The 14,448-nt window shown below is 29.2% G+C and overlaps 1 protein-coding gene across 1 annotated transcript; it reads left to right on the top strand.

Moving 5' to 3' along the window:
• The first annotated feature begins 8,660 nt into the window (after positions 1-8,660).
• On the top strand, positions 8,661-10,323 carry LOC126665194 (transcription factor TCP23). Its single transcript, XM_050357917.2, has one exon. It carries the CDS (start codon positions 8,841-8,843, stop codon positions 10,161-10,163), a length of 1,323 nt encoding a protein of 440 aa, XP_050213874.1. The 5' UTR covers positions 8,661-8,840; the 3' UTR covers positions 10,164-10,323.
• The last annotated feature ends 4,125 nt before the right edge of the window (positions 10,324-14,448 follow it).

The raw sequence follows: 14,448 nt of genomic DNA, 5'->3' as shown, positions 1-14,448 counted from the left end.
TAAGTCCTCATATGGACGCCCGTTTGAGGACTCAAAGAAGCAAAAAAATTAAAATTCAGAGACTATATAAGACCAAATAAAAGTTTAGTGACCAGATAAACAAAAACGTAAAGGGTCCAAATAAGACCAAATGTAAGTTTATAAATTAGATAAATAAAAAACATAAAGCTAATGGACTTTAAAACGGGTTAATCCTTTTTTGGATACCACTGGAGTCTGATTCGAAAATATTGATAGATGCAATCAAAGGTAAAATTGAAGCTGCTTAGATAATTGATTGTTTTCAAACTTTCACTAGCTATTCGATGAGTTCTTCTACTTTTCAAACTTTCATTAGCTATTCCAATGTTGTTACCTCTTTTATTTTTCAGGACAATGTGGTTTACAATTTTATAGGCATTAACTGTTGTTTGGCTATTTTTCTAAGAGTTTTCTAAAACCTTTTCCTTATAACCACAGCTTCCTACTTATAAGTAAGGCGTTTCAATAAATCTCGTGGTACCGCCCACATTTTAAAAGAACATAGAGGTTTCTTAAAAATAGTTCAGTTAATTAGACCGTCGTTAGAAATGTCAACCACTTGTATCTATTGTTAATTTGAAAAATTAAAATTATTTAGCTAAGTATAAAACATAAAATACTTTTTGATCTCTCTATTTTTGTTTATTTAACCCAAAAAAAATTATCCTTCCAAATAAAAATTACGTCTCCACCATTATCAACATTTGATTATGTTTATAATTCATTTTAATTAATGAATACACATTATAATTATGGTGACACTTTAATAACTTATTTACACTAGAATAAATTATTAAAGACAAAACAAAAAAGTCACAGTTTAATTTTAGTACTAATAATTTTAAGAAAATAAAATTATGTGTTAAATTTATATTTTCTTCATTCTTTTACTTGTCCATTTAGCTAATTAATTAATTGTCCATTTAAATTTTTAAGATGATTTTAGTTTTTATTTTCCAAATTTATCCATATCTAATAAATATTTTTATATTTCAATTCACATAATATTTATTAATTATTAGGACTATATTAATAATTTTTGTATAAGTTAAGATAAAAAGAGTGTTAAATTTAATTAGATAGACAAATAAAAAAACGGAGGGAGTATTGATAATATGACATGTAAGAATACTCATCATCAAACATTTAACCAATGTTTTTAAAACCGGACCGGACCGGCCGGTCCGACCGGGTTAACCGGGAACCGGACCTTTGTCCGGTCCGGTTAGATATAAAAGTCAACTTTTTCAAAAACCGGTCAAAAACCGGATTGAACCGGGAAAATCCGGTTTTTGACCAAAACCGGCCAAACCCGGTTTTCAGAAAAATTAGACCAAAAAGTCTCTTTTTTGTCAAAGAATATTTTTGTGGTCCCATTTTACACATGTCCACATCTCATGTGTTTATTTTTCTCTTTCTTATACATATTTTACTTTATACACACTTTATTTTGTTTTTTCTCTCTCATACATACTTTATTCTCTTTTTCATACTTTTTTCTCTTTCATAATAACTCACATTTTCTCTTTCATATACAACACTCATTTTTTCTCTCTAACACAAATTAATTATTCAACATATTTTTAAATATTAATTTTTATTATTATATTTCACACAATAAATTTTACTAAAATTAATTTTTATTTCTCATATATAATAATTATTTTATATACTCTTAAATATTAATTATTTATAATTATATTTTACTTTTTTATAAAAAAACTCTAAAAAATGGTATTACATAACTATTTTATCATATTTTTTTATAATATTATACATTTTTAATTTAAAAAATCCGATCCAATCCGGTTGAACCGGTTGAACCGTGAACCCCCGACGAAGCCGGTTCCCGTTCCGGTCCGGTTTTAAAAACATTGCATTTAACACACATCTAAATTCTAAAAATGTAATCATAAATGTAAATTAAAGAGAAGTGGGGCTATATAGAGATGAACTGTCATAATCCAATAGAAGATGGTTGAGTGAGTGAGCTGTGTAATAGGTTTAGTAAGCAGAGCAGCCTTTAATGCAACCCATTGTGGCCCATCTTCCCTCTCCTTCCAAATTCCAATTAGGATGTGCAAAAAGCAAACATAACTAAATCCTATGTGGTTGGATTTTTTTTATTTGGATTTGGTATCACAATAATTTTTTTTTTGATTTCATTTGGTTTAAGATGTAAAAAAAATTTATTTAATTTTAATATAATCTAAACTAAAATAACCAAACTAAATAAATAAAAACGACCAAACGAACTAATATTATCCAATTCAATTGAGAAAAGATAAAATTTCATTCCGTTATGCACAATCATACTTTCAGTGCCGCATTCTTCAATTTCTACTCCATGTGAATCAATACTACTTCAATTCTTTGGTGAAAGTTGGATTATCTCATATTGATTGCGTGTATAAATAGATACGTATTTATATGTTGGTTGAGTTTCTTCATTAGTACCAAATTACCAATTGTTTTAAAATAAAATATAACATTTTTTTTGACAATATAACATGTAGTACTTGAGTTTTGTCCATTTACACAATTTAATATTTAAATTATTTGAATATGGTTTATTTTAGCCAACGTGTGAAGGAGATTGGTTACTCGACCCGGTCCCTCTATGCGTGAAATGAAGAATAGGAAGTAGAACATCCTACATTGATTATGTGTGAGTGAATATAAATTTATATCTCAATTTAATCTCTTCACTTAATACCAATTAATTCTAAAATTGAATCTAACATTCTTAATTATCTAATACTTCAATCAACACATTTTACACTTCAGAGAGAAAATAAGCATTGAAAAAAGTAATTTTATTCGAGTCATTCGGCTCGGTCGACGCTTGATCAATCAAACATTAAAATAGCTTATGCATATTGAAATATCCAACAAAATTATTTTTAGAAAAAATGTACAACTTTTCTTTTTAATTTATTTTATTATTGACTTGTAGTCAAAAGAAAAAGTCCATACAAAATATAGGAAGTTAAGTTACAAATGTGTGCAAGGATAAGAGACATAAAGAGAGTGGGGTTAATAAAGGTTGTATAGTGAGTTGTGCTTGTTAGGGTAGGGGACCCTGGGGCCTCAATTTTCAATTCTCCATAGCACCACCATTTAACCCCTCTTTCTATGCTATTTCCTTTGTCCCCGTCTCTGTTACTTTTCTCTCCTTTGTCCCCATCTACATACTAATCGAGCCGAGTCGAGATACTATTGAATTTGTATTCGAATTATTTTTAATTTTTAAAAATTAAATTCAAATTAGGTAGGATAATAAACATCAAATTCGATTTGATTCAATTATTTATATAAATATTTTAAATTAAAATTTAGTGTGAAACTAAAATATTATTATTAATGATATAATTTTAAAGAGAGATTTTTAGGTAGACTCAGTCTACCACGTCATCCGTAGACTAACCTATCATATTATGACACCTCATTAAAATAATGGCATTATCGTAATATTGTTTATTACTTATTTACACTTTTGAATTGTAATATTACGATAGTGTCATTATTTTAATGACGTGTCATAATATGATAGGTTTAGTATACAGATGACGTGGTAGACTGAGTCTACCTAAGAATTTCTCTCAAACATAAGGATATTCAGCTCACTAAACTTACGAGTCTAACAAACTCTGATCATTACCATTTTAGCTTTTAAAATTGAGAAATTCTTAGGTAGACTCAGTCTATCACGTCATCCGTATACTAAACCTATCATATTATGACACGTAATTAAAATAATGGCACTATCGTAATATTACACTTTTGAATTCGACTTAATAACTGATTCAAGTAGTTTGAACAAATTCAAATTGGTTTTGAATATTTTTAAATCAATTTCGAATAACTCACAATCTGACTTGACTAGGTTACATTTATATCTTCATCTCTATTATTTCTCCCGTCTATATTATTTGTCGTATTAAATAAAAATATAAACTTAAAAGATAAAATAAATGCTGGACTTGTAAAAAAAACATAAATAATTGACTAAAATAATTATCTATATGTGCTCTATTTAGTATCTTATTAGCTCTATATGATACTCCTTTTATCCCTTCAATATAGAAAATATAACTATTGCTGGTGTCCTACGTAAAAACCATTACTCCCCCGATTTAATAGAAATAGAAAAGAAGTTTTCCCCTTTATTGTTCCACAGAGATAAAAAAATAAAATAAAAAATTAATTTCATAAAAAAATTACGACCTTTACACGAATATTATTTTAATTATAACTTTTAAAAGTTGGCATTTAAAAGCACGATCTTTTATTTTATTTCAAATCTATCATTAAAGTAAAATTCGATATATTTTTTCTGACGAAAATTACTAATCATACATAATCTAGCCGAAAGATAATAATATTTGGTGTTGATTTACAATTTAGATTTTTAATTAATGGTTTAATGAAGAATTTATAAAAAATACACTAAAATAATAGATTTTAAAAAAATAATGAAAGGTCATGATTTTATATGACAAATTTGTTATTAGTGTAGAGTGAGAAAGTATAAAAAGATGGACAAATTTATTATAAATATGTTTTAAAATAAGGTACTTTAAAAATAATCCCCAAATTTATAGCAATAAATAATCAAAATTTCAATTTCAAAATAAAATTATATAAATAAACTTTTAGGCATATTTAAGTAACTGCAATTAAATATATTAAGAATATCTTTTTACCAACTAACCATACCTTGAAATAAAGTTAAAACCCGAGTGAAGCATAGTCTCATTGGTTAGATTCTTTAAGTGCACTTTCAAAATTTTAATTCGAGTTTCAGCGTAGGGAGTTTAGACTAATTTAACTTATATATTCTACATTAACAACTAACTTTTTCCTAATTCATCATATCTCATTAAATCGAATTCGAAAAACTTATATTCGTAAGAAATTTTAGATATTAAACTCGATAAACTGACATGAAACATATTATTTACGCTAACATAAATTGTCTGTTCCGCCCGCAGATCTACTTACAAAAACAACAACTAAATTATCAACTGTTTCGGCAATTAAATACAGGTTCTCAATCAAACTTTTTTTGAACGCTCACTAACTGATTTTTGATATCCAAACCACCAGACAAACTTTTTAAAGAAATGGTCAACAAACCTTTCATAAAAAAAGGACCACAAACTTTCAACAAAGAAAGAATAATAAATAATAATAAAAAACAATCAGAAAATTACTATAACCTATAAACGATTTCATCTTTATTGTTTAAAGATCTTCAATCTATTATTATTATTGATTCTTAATTTACAATAAATTAAATTTGATACGCGCTTCGTCGATAAATTTTAAACCATTACGAATAAAAATAAAAAAGAGTTGGCTATTTATTATATTTTACAAAATTAAAGTAATATAGAAATAAAGATAGCTACTCCTAACGGAAAAATTAAACCATTGACGGCAATAAAAAAATTATTAAGCAAACTATAGGTGGCTAGGATTTGTTTAAAGAGTAAATGAGACACTAACTACTCACTTCTATTTTTAAAAATAATAATATTAAAACACTAGTGAGAGAGTAGCATACTTCTACGATATATTTTGACAAAATATTCTTATTTATTACAACTATATATAGTATGTTTGCTAAATACATTATGATTTAAGTATCAAAAAAATAAAAAAATATCATGATTTTAAAATTGTGCTAGTTTGATTTATTATTTATTTTTCATAGTTAATATACCAACAATTCCTTTGGAGTATGATTTAAATTTTAAATAACAATTTTTTTTTTAAATAATGACGTTTTGATATTCTGAAGGAGGTTTAGATTTTGGAAAATGCTTTATAACCCACCTATTTAACCCACCTTCAATAATCCACCTTACGTGGCAGGATTTCATTCGTCTAATACCCACCCAAAAGTGTATATATCAAAAAAACAAAATTTTAATGCATCCACTCTTTAACTGACACGTCAGACGGTACAAAAAGGTGGGTTAAAAGAGTTGGGTTATATAGCATTACTTTATAAAACACATAGTATTGAATAGAAAAAAACTTTATTTAACCCACCTTACGTGGCAAGATTTTATTCGTCCAATTTCCATCTAAAAGTGTTTATCTCAAAAAACACAATTTAATCAATTCACTCTTTGATTGCCATGTTAGGCGGTACAAAAAGGTGAATTAAAATTGTTGAGCTATATAGCATTATTCTATTGAATAAATGATACATCAAACAAACACAATTTAACAAATAAGCTATAATTATGATTATATAATAACTATTTGTAATATTAGATTTGAACGAAAAAATTGTCCTGACATATCTGTTTCCTTTTCTTTTTTTGTTTTGACAGTTTCACACTCTCAGTGCACAAAATTACACACAAACGATTTATGATCAGAAATGAGAATGAAAAACAGTGACAGAGAAATAAAGGGAAATAGTTTGCTGGCACTGATGATTAGTGTCATCATAATAATCATTATCATCTATAAAATAATTAAAACGTATTGAAGGAAAAAAAGGACGGAAAAGTTTACGGATAGGTAAAAGCCAAGAAGAGTAGATAAACACCTTTTCTTTTTTATCTTTCTTTTTCTTATAAGTATTTTGATTTTGATGTTTTCTTTTCCTTAAACTTTTTTATATTACATACCAAAATGTATACTAAATTTCCTTTTTTTTATCAAAAGGTAATACATCAAGGCAAAAAAACGTATTACAACCTAAATCGTTAAAGTACATCGCAGATCAAATTATAAAAAAATTAAAAAATAATCTGAAACGCTATAATTGATCTACGAAAAAAAACGAAACAACAATAGAAATCAAAAGATACAAATTTTATAGGTGTTACGTATCCAGGAAGAATTTAAGAGTTGAGAATTTCCTGATACCATCAGAACTTCTATTCATCTCTAGTTTCGTTGTTAATATACTTTAAACGATACAAAAAACTTGAATCATCAAGAACTTGAATTTGAAATTTGGACAATCACTAAAAAAATCTTGAACGATCCAAGGATCTGAGAAACCCAACTGATATCGGACAAACCACGTAAAATCACAATAAAACAAGATTAAAACACACAAAACTCCACAAAAAAGCAATTTATTGAAAACGGAAAATTAATAATACTGTCGGATAGAAAGAAAATGATGGCCGGCTAAAAGCCGGAAACCATCTCCTTCCCACCGTGCCCAAACCTGTAAAATATGAAGTTGAGTTATGGACGAGTATAATTTAAAATTTAAACAAAAATGCTTCAACAACACTCATACTATCGTAATCATGTAGTTAATAAAAATTGAATTTTCCTCTATCAAACTTCACTTTACCTTTTCCTCTCTATTACTATACTCAACCACTCAAAATATCATAATCAGAAAATTAAACCCTAGAAATTAATTTTTTTTGATCGAACACTTAAACCCTTTTCAATGTTGAAGTGAAAATGCGTTGGTGTTTTTCTTTTCTGGTTAACTGAAAATGGCTACGGAAATTAAGCTTTATTATGGGAGTAAATGTGAATAAATCCTGACCTAAGATATGTAGATGGTCAAGTTGATGCAATTTATGGATATGATATTGATTACACATCATATAAGAAGATAATGGACATATATATGGTTGATTTAGGGTATTAAACTACGATTAAAGTGTTTATTCTTGAACCTGAAAAGGAGGTGAAAGATAATTTACTTTTAATTGAAAATGGCGAGTCAATTAGGAGAATACTTAATGTAAGTAGTTGTAAAAAAAATTATGTAAAAGAAGTGAATATAGTTTAAGTATGGAAATGATTAAAACATTAAGAAACATATTTATTCAGCCTAATTTCTACAAAGTTGTGTATCACGTACGTGGGGGACTAGATTCACACAAATATTTCTCATAATATAACGTTTTTCACTCACAAAAAGATTAAAAAAATTGTATATCCTTACTAAATATGTATTGTTATCCTCAAATAAATTAATAACTTTAAATTTCAATGAGTAATAGTTAAAACGGTATAAACGCTAAGCAGCAAACTGCTAGGTCGTGGGTTCGATTCTTCCCACAAGCACTCCCCCCTTTCCAAATTATCAAAAAAAAAAAACAATATTTTAAAATAACGACTTAGTTAATTTAATAATTTTATATTTATTAGCTATGAAGTGTTTATTTGGGGAGGGAAAATGAAAAAGAAAATGATATACAGATTGAAAATATATATTTGAGGGTATAAGAATCTAGTTGTAATGTTATGGAGTGCAATTCTTAAGGATGGGAGTGCGAAAATTGCTACCCATGATAAAATTACTCACAAATATACTATTCATACATTAAAAAATTTAAAAAGTATAAAATTGTAAAAATACATTAAAGAACTAATTTTAACCAACTTAATTATATTTTTTTTAATTTTTGTGTTTGTCCAAATGACTTATCATTTTAGGACGGAGTGAGTATATCGGTTTCATTTATTTATATTTTGAATTTGAAAACAAAATCAAATACATTTAAAATTTAAAGATAAACTGAATTAAACCAAATTAAATTTGGTTCGATTCTTTTGAGTAGGATTATGCAAAGCTAGCAGCAATGAATGAGAAGCTAGAAAAAGAAAAATAAATGAAGAACCCCACACGCACTACCGGTGGCGCAGTCAAAATCCAATTCTTGTTTATGTAATACTTTACTAGTTTATGTGGACTGCATGACTTGAAGAACAAGGAAACAACCCTCATATTGCTCCAAAACAAATTATGGGTTCCAATCAAATTGTGAAAATTCTTGGTTTTTGAAGATAAACAAGATTTTTTCCCTTTCAGAATTGTAATGGAGTCACAGCGTAAAAAGAGTCAGAGAAATAGCCAAAAACAAGAGTCGTCGTCTTCTTCATCAGCAGCAGCCGCAGCTTCTTCACTGCAGTTAGTCTCTCATCAAAATCAAGAACATGGGTCTACTGCTGCTACCAGTACCACCACTCATGGCCCATTCATGGGCTCCATCCTTTCCAACCAAATTGGAAATATCCTTTCTTCTACTTCTAACTCAATTATTACTACTAATGATAATCATAACAACTCCTCTCCTCTCACCACCGTCACCACCACTAAGACCACCGTCAAAAAACCCTCCAAAGACCGTCACACCAAAGTGGACGGCCGTGGCCGGCGTATCCGTATGCCGGCTTTATGTGCTGCCAGAGTTTTTCAGCTGACTAGAGAGTTAGGTCATAAATCTGATGGAGAAACTATTGAGTGGCTATTACAACAAGCTGAACCGTCCATTATTGCAGCTACCGGAACTGGTACAATTCCGGCTAATTTCTCTACGTTAAACGTCTCTTTACGTAGTAGCGGTACTACCATTTCTGCTCCTCCTTCAAAATCACCTCCCGTTACTTTTCACGGCGGTTTATCTAATTTTTTCGATCATAATGGAACCGAAAATCGAAGAGTTCTCGGTTCGAATACAGCAATGTTGGGTTTTCACGGCCATCCGCTTTATCCTTCAAATCTTGTTTCCGACGAGAGTAATAATTACACGAGAAGAACATATCGAGAAGATCTTTTCAAAGAAACAGCATCAACGACTCAACATGAAGATACTGAGTCAATAGAACCGAGTTCTAACAAACCTACTGCAAGAACCGGGATGTTTCATCAAGAAAATCAAGAATTCGGTTCGATTAGACCGTCAAACATTCTTGCAACACCGGCTGCTATGTGGGCGGTTGCCCCAGCTGCAGCCGCAAATGGCGGTAACACATTTTGGATGTTACCGATGGGTGGTGGCCCTACGGCCACAGCAGCAGCCGTGCCGGAGCCTCAGATGTGGACGTTTCCTGCAGCTGGAGTAACGTCTATGCAAAGAGTGAATTTTGGTAGTGGAGGGGGGAGGTTGAACCCGGTTCAACTCGGGTCAATGATATTACAACAGCAAATGGGAGGCGGTCAGCAGCAACTTGGGTTAGGTTTAGGAGAGAGTAATATGGGGTTAATGGGAAGTGTTAATGCTTATAATAACAGCAATAATATTTCTACTGGTAGGGTTGGATTGGGCATGAATTTAGAGCATCATCATAATCAAGAAAATGATCAGCAACAAGGTAGTGATAGTGGTGATGATGATCAAAACCCTAATGATTCTCAATAATTTCAAATTAGGCGAGTGTTGGTTTATAATCATGATTTTTGTTTATTAATTCTGTTTTTCGTTTGCAAATGTTTTCCTTTTCTTGCCCTAATTGGGTAGAATTTTATTTTTATTTTATTTTTGAGCAAAGATTTGAAATGGGTTTCTTATATTTTCATAACTGTAGAGTTGTTTTTTATTTTTATGAGCGGACATTGTTGATTGTTTATCCATGCTTGTTCAGATGGAAAAAAAATAGATTCGTGTCTTTCATATATATGCTTTATAAATCAATTAAGGGTTTGGTTTCATGATTGTGGTTTCTTCTTAATTCATTGCATAAATCTTCTTGTTATTGAGTTAGTTGGTGAGTAATTAAATAAATAAAAAACTTAATAAACTACAAATTAGTTTATCGCGTAAGATTGTGAACTATCGATCCTTATGCTAGCTACTTTCTCGACCCTTAATTTTTTTCTTTAATCGTATCACTATTAAATTAAATAGTATCCAAGGAATTAAGATGATTACTAAAATCTACATTTTACTTTCTAAATTTCTGTTTATTATTTATATTTTTTTTAGATGTAAGAAGTCCCTATTTCAGCAATCCAAATGTTTTTTTTTTGTCCAGACATCCTATAGAGTATTATTCTGTAGATCAATTTGCAAGAAGAAAGGATCTTGAGTGTGAACAATTAAAGTTATAAAATTGTGTGACAAACAAAATAATGGAGCAATAAAATAAAGGAAATGGAAGACAACAAAGAGATAAGCAGTGTCAAGTAATAAAAAAAGGTTTATCATTATTTATGTATAAATAAAAAAGATAGAATATGACAACGTGATTGTGTTGGTGCAATTATTCTCTCAAAGGAATGATGAAATTTAGTAGTAGTAGTAGTAGTAGTTAGGGTGTGCAAAAAACCGATGTAAAAATCAAACTGAATGATAATTTAGTTTGATATTAGAATAAAAATCCGGATGTTCGGTTCGGTTCGATTTGATTTTATTATTTTTACATAAAACAAAGTGAAAACAACCAAATCAAATTGAAAAAACAATCGAAGTGACTGTTTTATTCAATTAAATATCTAAATTAGACCTTTCCGAATTTTTAATTCGGTTTGATTATAAAAAAGCTGAAAATTTCAATTCGGTTTGGTTCGATTTGAACCTAATGCAACCCCAAATAGTAGTGCAAGCTAGATAAGGAGCTGGCTTATAGATAGCTTTCCACATGTCGTTTTGTTAGTGGATAGGGATATATCTTGTTTATTGCATTAGGGTTTTTGGTTTGGTTGTCCACTTGGAGCATAAAGGCAATAGGAAAATGAAATTGAATTCGGAATCTAGTCGTCTACCTTTTGTCATTCTCCTACCAATTCTAGCAAAACATGCTTCTCAATTTTCTTACTCCTTTTGTTAGTTGTTTTACAAGGGTACATAAATTGTTTAAGAATAAGGTGTAATAAATATTAAAAAAATAGAAAAAATGATATTGTTTGGCAAATTAATTTAAAATTTAAATAATTTTAGTTTTATTTTATAAATTATTAGCAATTTTAATCCAATGTCAAAAATTATTTAATTGATATGCAATATGCAATATGAAAGATTTCAAATTTCATTTTTTAATATATATTCTCCTTTTTCAATCATTTGGAGAGGAAAAAAATCGGGGCTTGTGGAAGAATTTAATCTCACGATTTTAGCAGAATGCTGCCAAGTGCACATATTATTTGAGCATTGTCAAATTAAAAAATTATTAAAATTAAGTTTAGTCACTATTAATTTTATATTAAACTAAAATTATCAAGTTGCAAAGAAAATGTAAAGACATATATTATAGTTGATAACTTGTAACCTCGAATCGTAGCTATCTCTGATGAACACTTCCAGGCCGTACCTACAAGGTACGAAACAACCGTGAGAAGGGTGCCGGAAGGGGATTCCGGCAAACCACTCCGACGGTCTAGTCAGTAACTGCTTTAGTGAGAGAAAGAATAAGAAGTGAAAAGAGACTAAGAGTTTTAGAGAGAGAAAGAGAATTAAACCTTTTTACCTACTTTCCTTTTGCCTTTTATATTAAGTTCTTTGTTTCTCTTTGTCTGGCCGACAGGTCTGACTTCATTCTCTTTGTCTGTGCAGCTGTTTTGTCTGGAATGTCAGAGTACGTTCTGACAGATTTGTCCCGTGTGTTCGGAGTGAATGTCAGAGTACGTTCTGATCGGTTTGTGATGTTGTGACATTTCGGTTTATTCTTTATTAGTTGCGTTTGGTGTATTTCGGTGAGACCGAGATGTGTTGTGTGTCGCCCCTGATGTGTTCTGTTTGTTATGTTTGACCTTTATCGGTCGGTCCGAGATGTGCTGTGGATTGGCTTATCTCGGTGGGTCCGTTTATCTGTTTATCAATAGTTAGCCTATTTAATAAAAATAAATTTTTATTATTTTGTCAATTCAAATATAATATATTCCAAATAAATATGCCATCTTTTAAATCTATCTGTATTGTGATAAGAATGACAATAAATAAATAAATAAAATATACTAATGTAATAGACATGTCATATATTTTATTTATTTCAAAAAAGATTTAGAAATGAATATATACAAAATAAAAATATTCTAATCACCATTGTGTTCATAAGAAAAGAAAACGATGTGATGAATGTGAATTTATGATTTGATCAAATCGTAAAAATGTTGAATCAAAATTTATTTCTCAAATATAGATCATTTCAAAGTCCACTTGGAAGTTGACCATGATTTAACCAAAGTTGCCTACAATTATTGACCTTAGTTCCAAGATGGGCCACCCTAAGCTTATCCAGAACAAAAACATGATTACAGCCGACAGATCTCGAATCTTTTGTTTTATTTATATTAAATGCCCTATTAGGTTCTTAATTCTCCATTAGTCACAATAATCCAAAATCAATTACACTTTCCCCCAATTTTTTTATATTTTCTTCTTATTTTTTACATACCAGCATGGACCTTATGGTCGCCCTCACTTTGTATTGATTACTTAAGAAAAGGTTTTAAATAATAGAATCGTAAATCAACACGCTTGATTTTGACGACATTTTGCTCAAACGAAAATCCAAAGAACAAATATGACTTAGGGCCTGTTTGATTCAGCTGTTTCTTATAGCTGGTGGCTGTTAGCTGTTGCTGATAGCTATTGGCTGGTAGCTGATAGCTGATAGACCATAAGTGTTTGGTGAGATTTAATTAGCTGTAACTGTTTATATATAAAATGACCGTAAAGGGCATAATTTTTATTTTTATTTATTAAATTATGAATATACTATACCATATATTATTTAATAAAAGTATTAGTAATTATTTTTTATAAGAACCAATATTTAGTTTAAACTTATTTAGATATTTTTTTGATAAATTTATAATACATTTTTCAAAAAGTTATTAAATTATATTTGTTTTAATATAAATAAAATAATTTTATATAATTTTTAAATGATTAGAGTATTTAAAAATAAATTAAATAATTTTAGATATTAAAAGACGATATATTCTAATAGGAGTAATTTTGTCTAAATAATGAAACAGCTATCAGCTGTTGCAAAAAGCTCCAAAATGGAACTTTTCAAACAACAGCTGTTGGAGGTTCAAAAAGCTCCAAAAAACTCTGAAAAATTTCTCACCAAACACTTCGGTGGAGTTTTTTGAAAAGCAAAAGCCAAAAGCTACACCAAAAAGCTGAACCAAATACCCACTTAATAATACAGCATTTCAAAAGAAATAACAAAAATAAAAAAAGTTGCGAAGAAATAAAGGTTGAAAGATTTTCATATCTTAACTTTTTAGATTTGAATGAATTTTATATATGAATATTATAATCACAAACCGTGACAGATGCATTTTTTTTTCAAGGAAAATATATTCATTGATTAATCAAATTTATGTGAATAATATTTGTTAATGATATATCTTAACCGGAACAAACCAAATCGATTTTTTCAATTTAGTGCAATTTAACTTTATTCTTTTTTAATAATTGATCAGTTTGGAATGAGTCATCAGTCCAATGACCAAACCAACCAATGATGACAAATCGAACCAACCAAGACTCACCCCTATCTGTAGGTATGTTTTTATGTGAACCTAAAAACTACATACATAGAATCCCTAGAATCATAGATTTCCTGTAATTAGTGAAAGAGCTCAAATGATCTCCATTCGTTTTAATATTTCAGTGAATCTAAGGAAAGTGTAAATACAGAATGACAATGCAGATGGGTAAATTAACTCCACGTTGCTGGCTGTGTCTGCACAGA

The sequence above is a fragment of the Mercurialis annua genome, linkage group LG1-X (assembly GCF_937616625.2).
Source record: "Mercurialis annua linkage group LG1-X, ddMerAnnu1.2, whole genome shotgun sequence".
Taxonomy (NCBI): domain Eukaryota; kingdom Viridiplantae; phylum Streptophyta; class Magnoliopsida; order Malpighiales; family Euphorbiaceae; genus Mercurialis; species Mercurialis annua.
The sequence above is the reverse complement of the archived record's forward strand: the minus strand, read 5'-3'. Positions and strand labels throughout refer to the sequence as shown.